General features: G+C 50.4%; 1 protein-coding gene across 10 annotated transcripts in view; it reads left to right on the top strand.

Annotated features, from left to right (window-relative positions):
• The first annotated feature begins 1,195 nt into the window (after positions 1-1,195).
• Positions 1,196-20,942, top strand: part of rab3gap2 (RAB3 GTPase activating protein subunit 2 (non-catalytic)) — a 38,155-nt gene continuing 18,408 nt past the window's right edge. For 5 of the 10 annotated variants that reach the window (XM_079262105.1, XM_079262111.1, XM_079262113.1 and 2 more), the window contains exons 1-7: positions 1,196-1,523; positions 4,674-4,762; positions 5,043-5,160; positions 5,230-5,311; positions 7,382-7,429; positions 7,531-7,606; positions 7,681-7,782. In XM_079262105.1, the coding sequence (XP_079118231.1) occupies positions 1,415-1,523; positions 4,674-4,762; positions 5,043-5,160; positions 5,230-5,311; positions 7,382-7,429; positions 7,531-7,606; positions 7,681-7,782 (624 nt within the window). In that variant the 5' untranslated portion in view covers positions 1,196-1,414. Of the gene's footprint in view, positions 1,524-4,670; positions 4,763-5,042; positions 5,161-5,229; positions 5,312-7,381; positions 7,430-7,530; positions 7,607-7,680; positions 7,783-20,942 lie in introns of all 10 variants that reach the window. The other 5 variants (XM_079262110.1, XM_079262112.1, XM_079262108.1 and 2 more) reach the window with 1 other exon arrangement.

Raw genomic sequence — 20,942 nt, 5'->3', positions numbered from 1 at the left:
AAAAAAAGTTTAGTTATTTTTCCAAACATTTATATTCAAACAAACTTTTCAGAGACATCTTTTTTTTTTCTTTTACTTGAAGGAAGAAGCCACCTTCTTACCCTCCTGGACAACTGTGATATAAATCATATGTTTGCATCAGTTAAACTCTGTCCGTCATTTCGCCTTAGAACTGTCCCCAACACACCACTGCATTTCATATTTCCTGGTTATTGAGATAGACTGGCAACTTGTCCAGGTGTAGCTCACCTGCTGACTTCTGGAACAAACTCCAGCTTCCCTGCAATCCTAAATTAAAATAAGCAGATATAGTAAATGATTAGATGACAGAATGGTTGATTGGCTTCACACGGAATATTTCTGTTTCATTTCCTTTTATTATCAGAGGTAGTTATGGTCTGTGATGTTAGGATCTGAAGTTGTCTCAACTTATTCTGTCTGCAGACTTTAAAAGACTTACAGGTGACTTTGTGAAATCATTGCCTGGAAGTTTTTTCTGTCTTGTAATTTGTTTTTTAAGTTAAGTTTTTCTTGTATGCTTGGTTTTGGCACATTATCTGCTATTTGTTGTTAGTTTGATTTTGTTTTACTGTTGTAGTTTTATCCAGAACAGGTCTTTCTTCTAATGTAACACTGGGTCTCAGAGAAATCGTGTCAATAAATGGGTAAATGAATAAATTTAATCTTTCTGTCTAAAAAAGGAAAAACAGGAACAGTTAAGATACTCTGCAAAAAACCTCCCAGATCTCTGAACTATTATTACTTTAGAGGTTTATTTACTCTCCATGCCTTTGAAAACAAGTAAAACTACACAAGAAATTAAACCATAAAAATTTACTGTGAGCTCTATTAATTAAAATTTTTTTTTTTTAAAAACAGGAAAATTAAGTGAAAGAAGTGAAGAAGAGGGACGAATTAAAGTTCAATCTCCTTTAAATGTTTCTTTACCGCCCTCTGGTGGATAAAATAAATCAACGCATGTTTTCAACCAATACGGAATTCTTTTTTGGAATCAAAATTTTAAATTACGTACATTTTAGTTAAAACTAAACTGTTTAAGTCATTTATTAATTGTTTATTAATTTATTTTAATTTACAAACAAATTAGTCTAATTTTTAAATCGGCCTCTAACCCGGAAGTACATCAGTTATTATGCTAACGATGTGTCATCAACATAGCAGGGTGGGAGCTGCTGATTCTGTACAAAATAACATTCCTGGACAGTTATTGGTATTTATTTAGGAGGTCGCACAGCACAGATACTAAGTATTGCATTTGTGGATAAGCTGTCATAAAGTTTAGGCGATAATAAGACGGAGAAACGGACTGAAGCTTCTTCACAACTGGACCGTTAGCAGGAAGGCTAACGGGTTAGCTCCTCGCTTTCTTGGTTCCTGACAGGACAAGAGAGGGATGTCCTGCAGCTTGTTGGAGTTCTGTCGGCTCCAAGAGCTCAGAACAGTCCGGGACTTCTTGTTCCAGAGCCAGAAAATAGAGCCGGCTGAGAACAAGAATCCAACAGGTAATGTTAGATGGAAGTCTGTTAGCTTCCTTTGGGGGTAGCTTAGCATTGTTAAAGCAATTACTAACAAACCTCAAGAAATTTTTTCTTACAAGTTATCCAAACGTTTATGAGCAATAGTTTTGTTATGTTTACAGTTAAAATCTTGTACTTTGCATTTTGCATGATGGAGATTTTCCTCTGTTCTTTCCTGCATCACTAAGGTGCAGCAAGAAGAGGATAAATCAGTTTGCACTTTTTGCTCTGATTAATCCAACAGGAGCTGACTATAGACTGTATATGAAAGATACATCTCTATATACAGTCTATGGAGCAGACATGTATAAAGTACTAGAAATCAAGACTCAAGTAAAAGTACAAGTACTCTATGAATGAAGTTACTTGAATAAAAGTTGAAGTGTTCTTGAAGTGCTCCACTTAAGTAGAATCAAATCAAACTTTATTTGCTTAGCACTTTTTGTGCCTAAAAACAAAACGAAGTGCTTTACATGATAAATTTACATCAAAATAGATAAAACACACACACATACACCCATAGTCCCCTTTTACCCACCAACAACCCCCTCACCCATGCCCTATTAGCCCCTATAACAGTTAAAAGAAGATCAATGGCCAGGATAAGGAGAAGATATTCTCACTGTGCCTCTACACAACGGGCTCACCACGACCACCCAGGCCATCACCATGGGGGTAGAAGTACTAAAGTATTCAACATCTTTTTTACTTAAGTATTACAAGTAGTTTATTTTAGAATTTTTACTCAAGTACTGAAAGTAAAAGTATTTTATTGTGTTGTGTAGTTATTTAAGACAACATTAAACTTTGTATATAATACCGTTAATGATTTCAAACTTTTAGCCTGACAATAATAAATCCTTTTGCTGGAGCAGTAGTACAGGAACAGGAACATCCATGGAAAAAAACACGTCAAGTGTGTTCATTCCCAAAGTTGCCAGAGATCCGTTTGCTCGAGGAAAGAGGTCCCACTCTTTTTATTTTTTTTTTAACTGGCATGAAATTGAAACATACCACTTGCATACAGAGATTGTCTACAGCGACACACATCACAATCTAACAAGTATAATGGATTTAAACAACATCGTACGCACGACGCAAGACAATAAAAATGTATCGGAGTAAAAGTATCATAGTAATCCAAAGTATGTGGTGGAGTAAAAGTAGGAAAGAAAAAATAATACTTCAATAAGTAGAGAGACCACATTTTATTACTTAAGTACAGTAGTGAAGTAGTTCTACTTCATTACTATACATCTATGCACAGGCGTCACCTAAAAGGAGCAAATGTAAACACAGCAGCGCTTTTGCATTCTGTCTAATGCAGGCTCCTTTTATTAGACTCATGCATGCAGACAGAAGATGTGTCTCAGCAGCACAAATCACCTCAGAAGCTCTACTCATTTTCTGTTGTATATAAATGTCTTTATACTTTCAGCATATCAGATATTTTACCCCCAACCTAGAAGAAAATCATCATCAATCCTTCCTGGTAATACGGGACCGGTTTTAGACACATTTTTGTTCATAAAACATTGGCTCAGTTATATTAAAATATAAGATTCACAAAGAGTCATTGCTCTCACATAACCAACATGTTTGTATATCACTAACTAACCAGCATTAAACCTCTTATCCTTTGTGAATTCACACATCTCCTCCTCTCCTTGGATCTCTGTCTCTTCCCATCAAACATGTGCGCAGCAGATGTGTGGATAGACATGACAGGACCGATGCAGCTTGTTTTGTATGCAGCATCTTAACCAACAGCAAGTGCATCATTTTGCTTTGAGCAAGTATTTTATTCAAATGATAATTAAAGATGTTCACAACCAAATAGTTTTCTGTTAATTGGGCTTAAAAAGTAGTGTTGGCATGTCCACTGTGGACATCATTAATACATAATCCACTTTAATACGCAGCTGCATCACTCTTTGCTCCTTTCCTGATTTTTTTTTTTTTTTAGGAGTTTAGACATTTCTAAAAATATTTGGCTGGAAAGGATTTCTGGGTTATAACCAGAGGGATGAAGCAGAGGACACATTGGATTAGTGAGATGAGAATATTAAGTTTACTGTCACAATCTTGTGGTATTTTTTTTATTTATTTTTATTGAAAAATAACAAAACCTGAAATGTGCTCGACATCCACATCAGCTGGTTGCAATCTGTTGCTCCGGTATTTATCACCACTAAGTTGTCTGCAGTGCTTCTGTTTGATGCTGTTCCCGTTGGGTTTGAACCGGATGATCTGTCAGTAGCAGGGGTGTAAGAAAATATTGATATATTGGAACATCGTAATACTTTGTGTGACAATATATCGTCATTCAAAAGCATTGTATTGATGTTATCAAACAACTAGGGGTGGGAAAATTGGATTGAAAAATCGAAAATATGGATTTTTTGCTTCACAATTTTAAAATAGTTTTTTTTTTTTTGTTAAAATATCTTCTTTTTTTTCTAACAAAAAAATGGTAATTTTAATTGTTTTTATTGATCTTTTAACTTGTCTTCTTGAGTATTATAGCAGCAGAATGGTCTGGCTACTGTCTTGTTTTTTCCTAATTGAAATCAAGAAAAATGACGAGCAACACAAAGTTTTGTTCATATTATTTTGTTTTTAATCTACAAAAATCAGCAATATAAAAAAATTGTGAGAATTACAATTTAAATCAAAATCGCACCCAAAAAAATCTGAATCGAATCAAATCAAATCGGGACAAAAGCAGATCGTCACCGCCCTACAAACCACAAATCTTTACTGATGAGGCAGATTTTCATTTCTTTATTCATCTTGTACATAAAGATCAGTGATTTTATTTATTCTGCAGTGAAATGTAGATCTTCTTTCTGATTCAGTAAGTTGGTGGCAAGCATGCAGCAGCGTTCAGGGTTTGTTCAGAGAAATTACAATATGTTGTCTTGCTTATAGTATCCTGATATATCGCAATATATCATATTATTGGCGGGCGTAGTGATACATATCGTATCGCAATACACACCCCTAGTCTGGTCATATGGACATATTTAACTCATAGGTTACTCATCTACCACCTTCATGTTTTTATTCTGCCTGAATAAACAACTTCAACTCCTTTTCTTTCTCAGTTTTCTTTTGGGTTTTCTGTTCCAGCAGATAATGAGTTGTCCTGGGACACTTCGGACTGGGAATCAGCGTGGGATAATGGAGAAAATCCAGAGGAGAATTCCACTTCTACGACAACGGTCTCTTTTTTTTTTTTTCTTTTTTTTTTTTTTAATTATATTTTGTCATTGTTGTTTTTCTGTTTCCTTTTGGATAATTTTTTACTTCTTTAAACCCTAAAACTTAGCTAGATCCCTAGCATCCCTGTTTAAATCTTTAACAGAAAGATTTTCATATTTAGAATTCAGTGAAAACTTAAAGGAAAAAAAAAAAGGCAAAATATTTTCTCTGGTATTTATTAGTAACTTAAGGCATGTGTGTGATGTGCTGCTGGACATTCCTGCCTTGCCTCCTCTGCAGGTGGAGGAGGAGACCACAGGGCAGGGTGAACCCTGGCTGCAGGACTGCGTTGTGTCCTTGTCGCCCTGCTCTGACCTGCTAGTGGTGGCTCGCGACCAGAAGGCAGTCTTCCTCTCAGGTCAGACTCTGAAACAGGCAGAAATGCTTCCTGCTTCCCAGCAGAATTGAATGTTTCTGCTTCTTACAGCTAAGTGGCGCACAGACGACAGTGGCAGAGAGGCGATGACTCTGGCTGTGTCTTGGTCTGGAATCCTCGGCACTGAAGAAGGGTAAGAACATTTAGTTAACAAGAGAATGAAAATGATCCTAATATCCTGATGTACTTAATCCTGGGCGGACACTGTGTGATTTCGAGGGGATTTCACCAGGATTTTGCTGTCGCAGACGTCACGCTGCGTCATCGTGGAAACATGGTAGCGTCGGGATGTCCGGTCGGGAGGTCGTGAGCCGTACAGTGTGAGAACACTCACGAGGAAGGATTAATTGCTGCTACGTTCTAACGATGATGCTGCGACCTCCCGATCAAACTTCTGGCATGTCAGAAATGTTCGCCGTCGCTCGTACAGTGTAAGTGGCGTTACGTCACGATTCTACGTTCGCACCTGCGCAGAAGACACCGGTGGAGCTTTAAACAATGGCGGGCAACCCCAACTTCAGACGTGTGCGGTGGACACAGCTGCTAGAAGAGGGATTAGTAGAGCAATGGAGAGAACACGCGCAAGACAGCGCACACAACTGCAATAACTTGCTGCCTGCTCGCCATCTTGTTGTCAGGCACGCTGTGGTTGTCATAGGAACTAGGAACCTTTGTTTTTCGTTGTTCACACTCGAGCACGTCGTGCCGTCACACACCGACTGACGCCGACAACTAGTCGTGGTTGTCAGTAATCGTGGCTGACAGCAGTCGTACAGTATGAGTACACATGTCGTAGGGTCAGATAGAGTACGCGGGACAAACCCGGTCATGCAGCGGGAGCATTTCCCCGACAGTCAGATTTCTAAAATCGTGTCCGCCCGGCATCAGAGACTGCAGGGATTTTTGTGTCTGGTTTTCCACTCAAATCGGTGAATATCTCTATGGCTGCGTTCACACTACAGGCTGAAGAGACTTCAGTCCGGTGTTTGAGCCCCGATGCGACCTGTAACCGATCTTTTCTTAACAGTATGAATGACACAGATCTGATATTTTCTCATGCGACCCAGGCCGCTTGGATATGTGGTCCTAAACCCGACATGTATCTGATCTTTTGCCATGCGACTTCAGTCTGAACGGTCTGGTCGCATTAATCCGACCGACGACAAACGTCATTATTCTGCGTTTGTTGTTTATGAACATCGGTGAATGTGCTCACATCCCTCTCCCACCGATCCAGACTGCGACTCCAAACCCAAACGTTTCTCTCTACAGTTGTTGCTGCCACAGCTCCACAAAGACCAAAACTTTTACTTTCCTCTTCTGTTAAACGTCTCCTTAAAACGAACCCATTCACAACGTTGTGGCTCCGGTTGGACAAAACATTTAAAGTAGCAAATGCTCTGCTGCCGTCCATGTTTACTTCTGCAAACACAAAGACGTCACACGCACGTCGCCGTGTCTTCTACGCATGCGGGGCGCTTCTGGTGCGCATGAGGTTCATACAGGAGATCATCATACAAGTCACGTTGGATCGGAAATGTGAACAGACTTTTAAAAAATTTGGATTTCACAAAAACATCCGATATGAGCAGCAAGTCCTGCAGTCTGAACGGAGCCTAAGGCACAGGTGTCTAACTCCAGTCCTTGACGACCGGTATCCTGCAGGTTTTGTTGTCTCCATGCTCCAACACACCTGTCGGAAATGTATAAATAGGTTGTCAAGAAGCTGCTGGATCCGTTTGGTTTGAATCAGCTGTGTTGGTGGAGGGAAACAAGAAGAACCTGCCGGGTACCGGCCTCGAGGACCGGAGTTTGACATGTTAGTACAATAATCTGCTCCTGCATCTTGTCCCAGTATCCCTGAAGCACTTTTCGTCATGACATTGATGATGATCTTTTCTGCATTTGCAGCCCTGCTTTCCATTTGCTGATCTGTTCTTAAACATAAAGCTTTAAGCGCCGACAGCGTCCACTTTTCATCCAAACCCTCAAACCAGAGCTTTTATCAGGTCCCCTCCATCTGTTGCATACCTTGTTCTTTTGACTACAAGGGACACTCCTGCAGTGTTTGTACCACCTACGTATGTGTTTGAAGCAGTTTGCAGTCTGCTTGGTTGTGTATTAAAGACAAAATAAAAAACAACGGAGGATGAATGAATATAAATTCTTTTAAGTTAAAATGAATGGTGTGTTTTGTCTCCAGGGAGTGTATCAGCAGTGCCATTTCTATCCCCCTGGCAAGCCAAAAGAGGTAAGATCTGCTTTTCCACTGGTGAAAATGACTTTAAAAGTGGAAAAGATTAGTTTATATGTTGACATCTTACCATAAATGTGTTGTTTGGGTGTGTGCAGAAGCTCCACGGGCCGTCCTGACTGGACTTGTGTGGTTGTGGGTTTCACATCTGGCTACGTCCGCTTCTACACCGAGGTATCTCCTTCCTGTCCATCAGCGTAAAAACAGAGATGGTTGCATCGGCCGTAACATCCATTATCTCTCATCAGAGCGGAGTTCTGCTCCTGGCCCAGCTGCTGCATGAAGACCCCGTCTTGAGGCTCAAATGTCGGACTTACGAGATCCCTCGTCATCCTGGAGTAACGGAGCAGGTGGGGCAACCTCAGAAACCACGGCTTCATGCTCCTTGCTCGGGGTCAGCAGCACGAAGTCAATGTGTTTCAGTATCTTTTCAGATTGTAATGTTGATTCAATCAGTCTGTAAAGGCGACATTGTTCAGTCTGTCTTCTGGTAATCCTCCTCATGCTTCACTCTGACAGCGATGGAAAGGGTCACAGTGTGTGTTATATTTAGATCAGTCATATTAAATTTTATAAGTAAGAGTTCCAGCAGCAGGACAGCACCATAAATACATATAACGTTAGAAGGAAACACAATATAACGACATTTACAGGAAAAATCCAAGTTAAACATCTGCCCCAGAGCACAAGATAGTCAGCTGGAATTACACCAGAGGTGGTAATTCCTGGTCCAGAAAGTAAAAGTCCAGTCCAGCAGCTGTTCCGACCAGTCACCAGACCAGCTGAATTTAACAAGCAGAGTTTATTTTCCAGGTAAATGAGCCTGTTAGTGAAAACACCTGTTCTAAATGTACAGGTAGATCCAGAAACATGGCAGGACTTCTACTTTCTGGAGCAGGAGTTGCCACCTCTGAATTCCACTCAGTCCAGTTTCCTTTTGACGAGCTCGCAGCTGACTAGTTAGTCTGTAGTTACGTTCACTGTTTCCATTTTCTGCTGCCCCCCTCCCTCTTCCTCCCTCTGAGTCTGGATGTTCTGGTCTTGGCGAGTCGCAGTCTGTCGGTGAGTTAGCATAAACACGCTGACAACATGATGTCATATCACCATGTTACTGCTCCCAGCAGGCAGCTGTTGGGTAAAAACCTCTGAACTCATCAGACGCTCAGTTTTACACGGAAAGTTAATTCTACTTCAGGCTGTGACCAACTTGGGGAGATTGTGATGTTTAGTTAGAAGCTTGTAGAGTTAAACTGGAACCGATCAAGATGTTGCTTTGACATAAAAATCAACAAAATCTCTTGTTGTTTGTTGGAGCAGCTAAAAAATATTGATAGAGTCCAACAGCGAGAGAAACACGTTTCTCTTCATTTGACTCACATGTTTGTGGGAAAACTACTCCATGCTGCAGCTGATTATCAGAGATGTTGGTTTACGGAGGTCCTCTGTCATTCCTCTGGAACTGTGTGTGTCTGTGTGTGTGTGTGTGTGTGTGTGTGTGTGTCTGTGTGTGTGTCTGTGTGTGTGTGTGTCTGTGTGTGTGTGTGTGTGTCAGTGTGTGTGTGTGTGTCTGTGTGTGTGTCTGTGTGTGTGTGTGTGTGTCAGTGTGTGTCAGTGTGTGTGTGTGTGTGTGTGTGTGTGTCTGTGTGTGTGTCATGCGACTGCTGCAGTTTACAGACGCATGTTAAAGGGATGTTTAAGCCCACTAAGTCTGACCTCACCTTCCCCAGACCTCTACTGGTTCCCCAGACCTCTGCTGGTTCCCCAGACCTCTGCTGGTTCCCCAGACCTCTGCTGGTTCCCCAGACCTCTACTGGTTCCCCAGACTGCTGGTTCCCCAGACCTCTACTGGTTCCCCAGACCTCTACTGGTTCCCCAGACTGCTGGTTCCCCAGACCTCTACTGGTTCCCCAGACCTCTGCTGGTTCCCCAGACCTCTGCTGGTTCCCCAGACCTCTACTGGTTCCCCAGACCTCTACTGGTTCCCCAGACCTCTGCTGGTTCCCCAGACCTCTGCTGGTTCCCCAGACCTCTACTGGTTCCCCAGACCTCTACTGGTTCCCCAGACTGCTGGTTCCCCAGACCTCTACTGGTTCCCCAGACCTCTACTGGTTCCCCAGACTGCTGGTTCCCCAGACCTCTACTGGTTCCCCAGACCTCTGCTGGTTCCCCAGACCTCTGCTGGTTCCCCAGACCTCTACTGGTTCCCCAGACCTCTACTGGTTCCCCAGACCTCTGCTGGTTCCCCAGACCTCTGCTGGTTCCCCAGACCTCTACTGGTTCCCCAGACCTCTACTGGTTCCCCAGACCTCTGCTGGTTCCCCAGACCTCTACTGGTTCCCCCGACCTCTACTGGTTCCCCAGACCTCTGCTGGTTCCCCAGACCTCTGCTGGTTCCCCAGACCTCTACTGGTTCCCCAGACCTCTGCTGGTTCCCCAGACCTCTGCTGGTTCCCCAGACCTCTACTGGTTCCCCAGACTGCTGGTTCCCCAGACCTCTGCTGGTTCCCCAGACCTCTACTGGTTCCACAGACTGCTTGTTCCCCAGACCTCTACTGGTTCCCCAGACCTCTACTGGTTCCCCAGACCTCTGCTGGTTCCCCAGACCTCTGCTGGTTCCCCAGACCTCTACTGGTTCCCCAGACTGCTGGTTCCCCAGACCTCTGCTGGTTCCCCAGACCTCTACTGGTTCCACAGACTGCTGGTTCCCCAGACCTCTACTGGTTCCACAGACTGCTGGTTCCACAGACCTCTACTGGTTCCCCAGACTGCTGGTTCCCCAGACTGCTGGTTCCACAGACCTCTACTGGTTCCACAGACCTCTACTGGTTCCACAGACCTCTACTGGTTCCCCAGACTGCTGGTTCCCCAGACCTCTACTGGTTCCACAGACTGCTGGTTCCACAGACCTCCCTTGGTTCCCCAGACTGCTGGTTCCCCAGACTGCTGGTTCCCCAGACCTCTACTGGTTCCACAGACCTCTACTGGTTCCCCAGACCTCTACTGGTTCCCCAGACCTCTACTGGTTCCCCAGACCTCTGCTGGTTCCCCAGACCTCTGCTGGTTCCCCAGACCTCTACTGGTTCCCCAGACCTCTGCTGGTTCCCCAGACCTCTGCTGGTTCCCCAGACCTCTACTGGTTCCCCAGACCTCTGCTGGTTCCACAGACCTCTACTGGTTCCCCAGACTGCTGGTTCCACAGACCTCTACTGGTTCCACAGACTGCTGGTTCCCCAGACCTCTACTGGTTCCACAGACTGCTGGTTCCCCAGACCTCTACTGGTTCCACAGACTGCTGGTTCCACAGACCTCTACTGGTTCCCCAGACTGCTGGTTCCACAGACCTCTACTGGTTCCACAGACCTCTACTGGTTCCACAGACTGCTGGTTCCACAGACCTCTACTGGTTCCCCAGACTGCTGGTTCCCCAGACCTCTACTGGTTCCCCAGACCTCTGCTGGTTCCCCAGACCTCTGCTGGTTCCCCAGACCTCTACTGGTTCCCCAGACCTCTACTGGTTCCCCAGACTGCTGGTTCCCCAGACCTCTACTGGTTCCCCAGACCTCTGCTGGTTCCCCAGACCTCTGCTGGTTCCCCAGACCTCTACTGGTTCCCCAGACCTCTACTGGTTCCCCAGACCTCTGCTGGTTCCCCAGACCTCTGCTGGTTCCCCAGACCTCTACTGGTTCCCCAGACCTCTACTGGTTCCCCAGACTGCTGGTTCCCCAGACCTCTACTGGTTCCCCAGACCTCTACTGGTTCCCCAGACTGCTGGTTCCCCAGACCTCTACTGGTTCCCCAGACCTCTGCTGGTTCCCCAGACCTCTGCTGGTTCCCCAGACCTCTACTGGTTCCCCAGACCTCTACTGGTTCCCCAGACCTCTGCTGGTTCCCCAGACCTCTGCTGGTTCCCCAGACCTCTACTGGTTCCCCAGACCTCTACTGGTTCCCCAGACCTCTGCTGGTTCCCCAGACCTCTACTGGTTCCCCCGACCTCTACTGGTTCCCCAGACCTCTGCTGGTTCCCCAGACCTCTGCTGGTTCCCCAGACCTCTACTGGTTCCCCAGACCTCTGCTGGTTCCCCAGACCTCTACTGGTTCCCCAGACCTCTACTGGTTCCCCAGACTGCTGGTTCCCCAGACCTCTGCTGGTTCCCCAGACCTCTGCTGGTTCCCCAGACCTCTACTGGTTCCACAGACTGCTTGTTCCCCAGACCTCTACTGGTTCCCCAGACCTCTACTGGTTCCCCAGACCTCTGCTGGTTCCCCAGACCTCTGCTGGTTCCCCAGACCTCTACTGGTTCCCCAGACTGCTGGTTCCCCAGACCTCTGCTGGTTCCCCAGACCTCTACTGGTTCCACAGACTGCTGGTTCCCCAGACCTCTACTGGTTCCACAGACTGCTGGTTCCACAGACCTCTACTGGTTCCCCAGACTGCTGGTTCCCCAGACTGCTGGTTCCACAGACCTCTACTGGTTCCACAGACCTCTACTGGTTCCACAGACCTCTACTGGTTCCCCAGACTGCTGGTTCCCCAGACCTCTACTGGTTCCACAGACTGCTGGTTCCACAGACCTCCCTTGGTTCCCCAGACTGCTGGTTCCCCAGACTGCTGGTTCCACAGACCTCTACTGGTTCCCCAGACCTCTACTGGTTCCCCAGACCGCTGGTTCCCCAGACCTCTACTGGTTCCCCAGACCTCTGCTGGTTCCCCAGACCTCTGCTGGTTCCCCAGACCTCTACTGGTTCCCCAGACCTCTGCTGGTTCCCCAGACCTCTGCTGGTTCCCCAGACCTCTACTGGTTCCCCAGACCTCTGCTGGTTCCACAGACCTCTACTGGTTCCCCAGACTGCTGGTTCCACAGACCTCTACTGGTTCCACAGACTGCTGGTTCCCCAGACCTCTACTGGTTCCACAGACTGCTGGTTCCCCAGACCTCTACTGGTTCCACAGACTGCTGGTTCCACAGACCTCTACTGGTTCCCCAGACTGCTGGTTCCACAGACCTCTACTGGTTCCACAGACCTCTACTGGTTCCACAGACTGCTGGTTCCACAGACCTCTACTGGTTCCCCAGACTGCTGGTTCCCCAGACCTCTACTGGTTCCACAGACTGCTGGTTCCACAGACCTCTACTGGTTCCACAGACTGCTGGTTCCACAGACCTCTACTGGTTCCACAGACCTCTACTGGTTCCACAGACCTCTACTGGTTCCCCAGACGGCTGGTTCCCCAGACCTCTACTGGTTCCACAGACTGCTGGTTCCCCAGACTGCTGGTTCCACAGACCTCTACTGGTTCCACAGACCTCTACTGGTTCCACAGACCTCTACTGGTTCCACAGACCTCTACTGGTTCCCCAGACGGCTGGTTCCCCAGACCTCTACTGGTTCCACAGACTGCTGGTTCCCCAGACTGCTGGTTCCACAGACCTCTACTGGTTCCCCAGACCTCTACTGGTTCCACAGACCTCTACTGGTTCCCCAGACCTCTACTGGTTCCACAGACTGCTGGTTCCCCAGACTGCTGGTTCCACTGACTGCTGGTTCCACAGACTGCTGGTTCCACAGACCTCTACTGGTTCCCCAGACTGCTGGTTCCACAGACCTCTACTGGTTCCACAGACCTCTACTGGTTCCACAGACCTCTACTGGTTCCCCAGACCTCTACTGGTTCCCCAGACCTCTACTGGTTCCCCAGACCTCTACTGGTTCCACAGACCTCTACTGGTTCCCCAGACCTCTACTGGTTCCCCAGACTGCTGGTTCCCCAGACCTCTACTGGTTCCCCAGACCTCTACTGGTTCCCCCGACCTCTACTGGTTCCCCAGACCTCTGCTGGTTCCCCAGACCTCTGCTGGTTCCCCAGACCTCTACTGGTTCCCCAGACCTCTGCTGGTTCCCCAGACCTCTGCTGGTTCCCCAGACCTCTACTGGTTCCCCAGACTGCTGGTTCCCCAGACCTCTGCTGGTTCCCCAGACCTCTACTGGTTCCACAGACTGCTTGTTCCCCAGACCTCTACTGGTTCCCCAGACCTCTACTGGTTCCCCAGACCTCTGCTGGTTCCCCAGACCTCTGCTGGTTCCCCAGACCTCTACTGGTTCCCCAGACTGCTGGTTCCCCAGACCTCTGCTGGTTCCCCAGACCTCTACTGGTTCCACAGACTGCTGGTTCCCCAGACCTCTACTGGTTCCACAGACTGCTGGTTCCACAGACCTCTACTGGTTCCCCAGACTGCTGGTTCCCCAGACTGCTGGTTCCACAGACCTCTACTGGTTCCACAGACCTCTACTGGTTCCACAGACCTCTACTGGTTCCCCAGACTGCTGGTTCCCCAGACCTCTACTGGTTCCACAGACTGCTGGTTCCACAGACCTCCCTTGGTTCCCCAGACTGCTGGTTCCCCAGACTGCTGGTTCCACAGACCTCTACTGGTTCCCCAGACCTCTACTGGTTCCCCAGACCGCTGGTTCCCCAGACCTCTACTGGTTCCCCAGACCTCTGCTGGTTCCCCAGACCTCTGCTGGTTCCCCAGACCTCTACTGGTTCCCCAGACCTCTACTGGTTCCCCAGACCTCTGCTGGTTCCCCAGACCTCTGCTGGTTCCCCAGACCTCTACTGGTTCCCCAGACCTCTGCTGGTTCCACAGACCTCTACTGGTTCCCCAGACTGCTGGTTCCACAGACCTCTACTGGTTCCACAGACTGCTGGTTCCCCAGACCTCTACTGGTTCCACAGACTGCTGGTTCCCCAGACCTCTACTGGTTCCACAGACTGCTGGTTCCACAGACCTCTACTGGTTCCCCAGACTGCTGGTTCCACAGACCTCTACTGGTTCCACAGACCTCTACTGGTTCCACAGACTGCTGGTTCCACAGACCTCTACTGGTTCCCCAGACTGCTGGTTCCCCAGACCTCTACTGGTTCCACAGACTGCTGGTTCCACAGACCTCTACTGGTTCCACAGACTGCTGGTTCCACAGACCTCTACTGGTTCCACAGACCTCTACTGGTTCCACAGACCTCTACTGGTTCCCCAGACGGCTGGTTCCCCAGACCTCTACTGGTTCCACAGACTGCTGGTTCCCCAGACTGCTGGTTCCACAGACCTCTACTGGTTCCACAGACCTCTACTGGTTCCACAGACCTCTACTGGTTCCCCAGACGGCTGGTTCCCCAGACCTCTACTGGTTCCACAGACTGCTGGTTCCCCAGACTGCTGGTTCCACAGACCTCTACTGGTTCCCCAGACCTCTACTGGTTCCACAGACCTCTACTGGTTCCCCAGACCTCTACTGGTTCCACAGACCTCTACTGGTTCCCCAGACTGCTGGTTCCCCAGACTGCTGGTTCCCCAGACTGCTGGTTCCACTGACTGCTGGTTCCACAGACTGCTGGTTCCACAGACCTCTACTGGTTCCCCAGACTGCTGGTTCCACAGACCTCTACTGGTTCCACAGACCTCTACTGGTTCCCCAGACCTCTACTGGTTCCCCAGACCTCTACTGGTTCCCCAGACCTCTACTGGTTCCCCAGACCTCTACTGGTTCCACAGACCTCTACTGGTTCCCCAGACCTCTACTGGTTCCCCAGACTGCTGGTTCCCCAGACCTCTACTGGTTCCCCAGACCTCTACTGGTTCCCCAGACCTCTACTGGTTCCCCAGACCTCTGCTGGTTCCCCAGACCTCTGCTGGTTCCCCAGACCTCTGCTGGTTCCCCAGACCTCTACTGGTTCCCCAGACCTCTACTGGTTCCCCAGACCTCTACTGGTTCCCCAGACCTCTGCTGGTTCCCCAGACTACTGGTTCCCCAGACTGCTGGTTCCCCAGACCTCTACTGGTTCCCCAGACCTCTACTGGTTCCCCAGACCTCTGCTGGTTCCCCAGACCTCTGCTGGTTCCCCAGACCTCTGCTGGTTCCCCAGACCTCTACTGGTTCCCCAGACCTCTGCTGGTTCCCCAGACCTCTACTGGTTCCCCAGACCTCTACTGGTTCCACAGACTGCTGGTTCCCCAGACCTCTACTGGTTCCACAGACTGCTGGTTCCCCAGACCTCTACTGGTTCCACAGACTGCTGGTTCCCCAGACTGCTGGTTCCACAGACTACTGGTTCCACAGACCTCTACTGGTTCCCCAGACTGCTGGTTCCCCAGACCTCTACTGGTTCCCCAGACCTCTACTGGTTCCCCAGACTGCTGGTTCCCCAGACCTCTACTGGTTCCACAGACTGCTGGTTCCACAGACCTCTACTGGTTCCACAGACCTCTACTGGTTCCACAGACCTCTACTGGTTCCCCAGACGGCTGGTTCCACAGACTGCTGGTTCCACAAACCTCTACTGGTTCCCCAGACTGCTGGTTCCCCAGACTGCTGGTTCCACAGACCTCTACTGGTTCCCCAGACCTCTACTGGTTCCCCAGACTGCTGGTTCCCCAGACCTCTACTGGTTCCCCAGACCTCTGCGTGTTCCCCAGACCTCTACTGGTTCCACAGACTGCTGGTTCCCCAGACTGCTGGTTCCACAGACCTCTACTGGTTCCACAGACTGCTGGTTCCCCAGACCTCTACTGGTTCCACAGACTGCTGGTTCCACAGACCTCTACTGGTTCCACAGACCTCTACTGGTTCCACAGATGGCTGGTTCCACAGACGGCTGGTTCCCCAGACTGCTGGTTCCCCAGACAGCTGGTTCCACAGACCTCTACTGGTTCCACAGACCTCTACTGGTTCCACAGACTGCTGGTTCCACAGACCTCTACTGGTTCCCCAGACTGCTGGTTCCACAGACCTCTACTGGTTCCACAGACCTCTACTGGTTCCACAGACCACTACTGGTTCCACAGACCTCTACTGGTTCCCCAGACTGCTGGTTCCCCAGACCTCTACTGGTTCCCCAGACCTCTACTGGTTCCACAGACTGCTGGTTCCCCAGACCTCTACTGGTTCCCCAGACCTCTACTGGTTCCCCAGACTGCTGGTTCCCCAGACCTCTACTGGTTCCCCAGACCTCTACTGGTTCCCCAGACCTCTGCTGGTTCCCCAGACCTCTGCTGGTTCCCCAGACCTCTACTGGTTCCCCAGACTGCTGGTTCCCCAGACCTCTGCTGGTTCCCCAGACCTCTACTGGTTCCACAGACTGCTGGTTCCCCAGACCTCTACTGGTTCCACAGACTGCTGGTTCCACAGACCTCTACTGGTTCCCCAGACTGCTGGTTCCCCAGACTGCTGGTTCCACAGACCTCTACTGGTTCCACAGACCTCTACTGGTTCCACAGACCTCTACTGGTTCCCCAGACTGCTGGTTCCCCAGACCTCTACTGGTTCCACAGACTGCTGGTTCCACAGACCTCCCTTGGTTCCCCAGACTGCTGGTTCCCCAGACTGCTGGTTCCACAGACCTCTACTGGTTCCCCAGACCTCTACTGGTTCCCCAGACCGCTGGTTCCCCAGACCTCTACTGGTTCCCCAGACCTCTGCTGGTTCCCCAGACCTCTGCTGGTTCCCCAGACCTCTACTGGTTCCCCAGACCTCTACTGGTTCCCCAGACCTCTGCTGGTTCCCCAGACCTCTGCTGGTTCCCCAGACCTCTACTGGTTCCCCAGACCTCTGCTGGTTCCACAGACCTCTACTGGTTCCCCAGACTGCTGGTTCCACAGACCTCTACTGGTTCCACAGACTGCTGGTTCCCCAGACCTCTACTGGTTCCACAGACTGCTGGTTCCCCAGACCTCTACTGGTTCCACAGACTGCTGGTTCCACAGACCTCTACTGGTTCCCCAGACTGCTGGTTCCACAGACCTCTACTGGTTCCACAGACCTCTACTGGTTCCACAGACTGCTGGTTCCACAGACCTCTACTGGTTCCCCAGACTGCTGGTTCCCCAGACCTCTACTGGTTCCACAGACTGCTGGTTCCACAGACCTCTACTGGTTCCACAGACTGCTGGTTCCACAGACCTCTACTGGTTCCACAGACCTCTACTGGTTCCACAGACCTCTACTGGTTCCCCAGACGGCTGGTTCCCCAGACCTCTACTGGTTCCACAGACTGCTGGTTCCCCAGACTGCTGGTTCCACAGACCTCTACTGGTTCCACAGACCTCTACTGGTTCCACAGACCTCTACTGGTTCCCCAGACGGCTGGTTCCCCAGACCTCTACTGGTTCCACAGACTGCTGGTTCCCCAGACTGCTGGTTCCACAGACCTCTACTGGTTCCCCAGACCTCTACTGGTTCCACAGACCTCTACTGGTTCCCCAGACCTCTACTGGTTCCACAGACCTCTACTGGTTCCCCAGACTGCTGGTTCCCCAGACTGCTGGTTCCCCAGACTGCTGGTTCCACTGACTGCTGGTTCCACAGACTGCTGGTTCCACAGACCTCTACTGGTTCCCCAGACTGCTGGTTCCACAGACCTCTACTGGTTCCACAGACCTCTACTGGTTCCCCAGACCTCTACTGGTTCCCCAGACCTCTACTGGTTCCCCAGACCTCTACTGGTTCCCCAGACCTCTACTGGTTCCACAGACCTCTACTGGTTCCCCAGACCTCTACTGGTTCCCCAGACTGCTGGTTCCCCAGACCTCTACTGGTTCCCCAGACCTCTACTGGTTCCCCAGACCTCTACTGGTTCCCCAGACCTCTGCTGGTTCCCCAGACCTCTGCTGGTTCCCCAGACCTCTGCTGGTTCCCCAGACCTCTACTGGTTCCCCAGACCTCTACTGGTTCCCCAGACCTCTACTGGTTCCCCAGACCTCTGCTGGTTCCCCAGACTACTGGTTCCCCAGACTGCTGGTTCCCCAGACCTCTACTGGTTCCCCAGACCTCTACTGGTTCCCCAGACCTCTGCTGGTTCCCCAGACCTCTGCTGGTTCCCCAGACCTCTGCTGGTTCCCCAGACCTCTACTGGTTCCCCAGACCTCTGCTGGTTCCCCAGACCTCTACTGGTTCCCCAGACCTCTACTGGTTCCACAGACTGCTGGTTCCCCAGACCTCTACTGGTTCCACAGACTGCTGGTTCCCCAGACCTCTACTGGTTCCACAGACTGCTGGTTCCCCAGACTGCTGGTTCCACAGACTACTGGTTCCACAGACCTCTACTGGTTCCCCAGACTGCTGGTTCCCCAGACCTCTACTGGTTCCCCAGACCTCTACTGGTTCCCCAGACTGCTGGTTCCCCAGACCTCTACTGGTTCCACAGACTGCTGGTTCCACAGACCTCTACTGGTTCCACAGACCTCTACTGGTTCCACAGACCTCTACTGGTTCCCCAGACGGCTGGTTCCACAGACTGCTGGTTCCACAAACCTCTACTGGTTCCCCAGACTGCTGGTTCCCCAGACTGCTGGTTCCACAGACCTCTACTGGTTCCCCAGACCTCTACTGGTTCCCCAGACTGCTGGTTCCCCAGACCTCTACTGGTTCCCCAGACCTCTGCGTGTTCCCCAGACCTCTACTGGTTCCACAGACTGCTGGTTCCCCAGACTGCTGGTTCCACAGACCTCTACTGGTTCCACAGACTGCTGGTTCCCCAGACCTCTACTGGTTCCACAGACTGCTGGTTCCACAGACCTCTACTGGTTCCACAGACCTCTACTGGTTCCACAGATGGCTGGTTCCACAGACGGCTGGTTCCCCAGACTGCTGGTTCCCCAGACAGCTGGTTCCACAGACCTCTACTGGTTCCACAGACCTCTACTGGTTCCACAGACTGCTGGTTCCACAGACCTCTACTGGTTCCCCAGACTGCTGGTTCCACAGACCTCTACTGGTTCCACAGACCTCTACTGGTTCCACAGACCACTACTGGTTCCACAGACCTCTACTGGTTCCCCAGACTGCTGGTTCCCCAGACCTCTACTGGTTCCCCAGACCTCTACTGGTTCCACAGACTGCTGGTTCCCCAGACCTCTACTGGTTCCACAGACCTCTACTGGTTCCACAGACTGCTGGTTCCACAGACCTCTACTGGTTCCCCAGACTGCTGGTTCCCCAGACCTCTACTGGTTCCACAGACTGCTGGTTCCACAGACCTCTACTGGTTCCCCAGACTGCTGGTTCCACAGACCTCTACTGGTTCCCCAGACGGCTGGTTCCACAGACCTCTACTGGTTCCCCAGACCTCTACTGGTTCCCCAGACGGCTGGTTCCCCAGACCTCTACTGGTTCCCCAGACTGCTGGTTCCCCAGACTGCTGGTTCCACAGACCTCTACTGGTTCCACAGACCTCTACTGGTTCCACAGACCTCTACTGGTTCCCCAGACTGCTGCTTCCACAGACCTCTACTGGTTCCCCAGACGGCTGGTTCCCCAGACCTCTACTGGTTCCCCAGACTGCTGGTTCCCCAGACCTCTACTGGTTCCACAGACTGCTGGTTCCACAGACCTCTACTGGTTCCCCAGACTGCTGGTTCCACAGACCTCTACTGGTTCCACAGACTTCTACTGGTTCCACAGACTGCTGGTTCCACAGACCTCTACTGGTTCCCCAGACTGCTGGTTCCACAGACCTCTACTGGTTCCACAGACCTCTACTGGTTCCACAGACTGCTGGTTCCACAGACCTCTACTGGTTCCCCAGACTGCTGGTTCCCCAGACCTCTACTGGTTCCACAGACTGCTGGTTCCACAGACCTCTACTGGTTCCACAGACCTCTACTGGTTCCACAGACTGCTGGTTCCACAGACTGCTGGTTCCCCAGACCTCTACTGGTTCCCCAGACTGCTGGTTCCACAGACCTCTACTGGTTCCACAGACCTCTACTGGTTCCCCAGACTGCTGGTTCCACAGACGGCTGGTTCCCCAGACCTCTACTGGTTCCACAGACTGCTGGTTCCACAGACCTCTACTGGTTCCCCAGACTGCTGGTTCCACAGACCTCTACTGGTTCCCCAGACTGCTGGTTCCCCAGACCTCTACTGGTTCCCCAGACCTCTACTGGTTCCCCAGACCTCTACTGGTTCCACAGACTGCTGGTTCCACAGATGGTTGGTTCCACAGACTGCTGGTTCCACAGACTGCTGGTTCCCCAGACCTCTACTGGTTCCCCAGACTGCTGGTTCCCCAGACCTCTACTGGTTCCACAGATTGCTGGTTCCCCAGACCTCTACTGGTTCCCCAGACTGCTGGTTCCCCAGACTGCTGGTTCCACAGACCTCTACTGGTTCCACAGACTGCTGGTTCCATAGACCTCTACTGGTTCCCCAGACTGCTGGTTCCCCAGACCTCTACTGGTTCCACAGACTGCTGGTTCCATAGACCTCTACTGGTTCCCCAGACTGCTGGTTCCCCAGACTGCTGGTTCCCCAGACCTCTACTGGTTCCCCAGACTGCTGGTTCCCCAGACTGCTGGTTCCCCAGACTGCTGGTTCCCCAGACGGCTGGTTCCCCAGACCGCTGGCTCCACAGACCTCTACTGGTTCCCCAGAGTGCTGGTTCCCCAGACTGCTGGTTCCACAGACCTCTACTGGTTCCACAGACTGCTGGTTCCCCAGACCTCTACTGGTTCCA

Source organism: Telmatherina bonti (assembly GCF_933228915.1).
Source record: "Telmatherina bonti genome assembly, chromosome: 22".
NCBI lineage: Eukaryota > Metazoa > Chordata > Actinopteri > Atheriniformes > Telmatherinidae > Telmatherina > Telmatherina bonti.
Note: the sequence above shows the minus strand (reverse complement) of the source record. Positions and strands in the feature narration are given on the sequence as shown.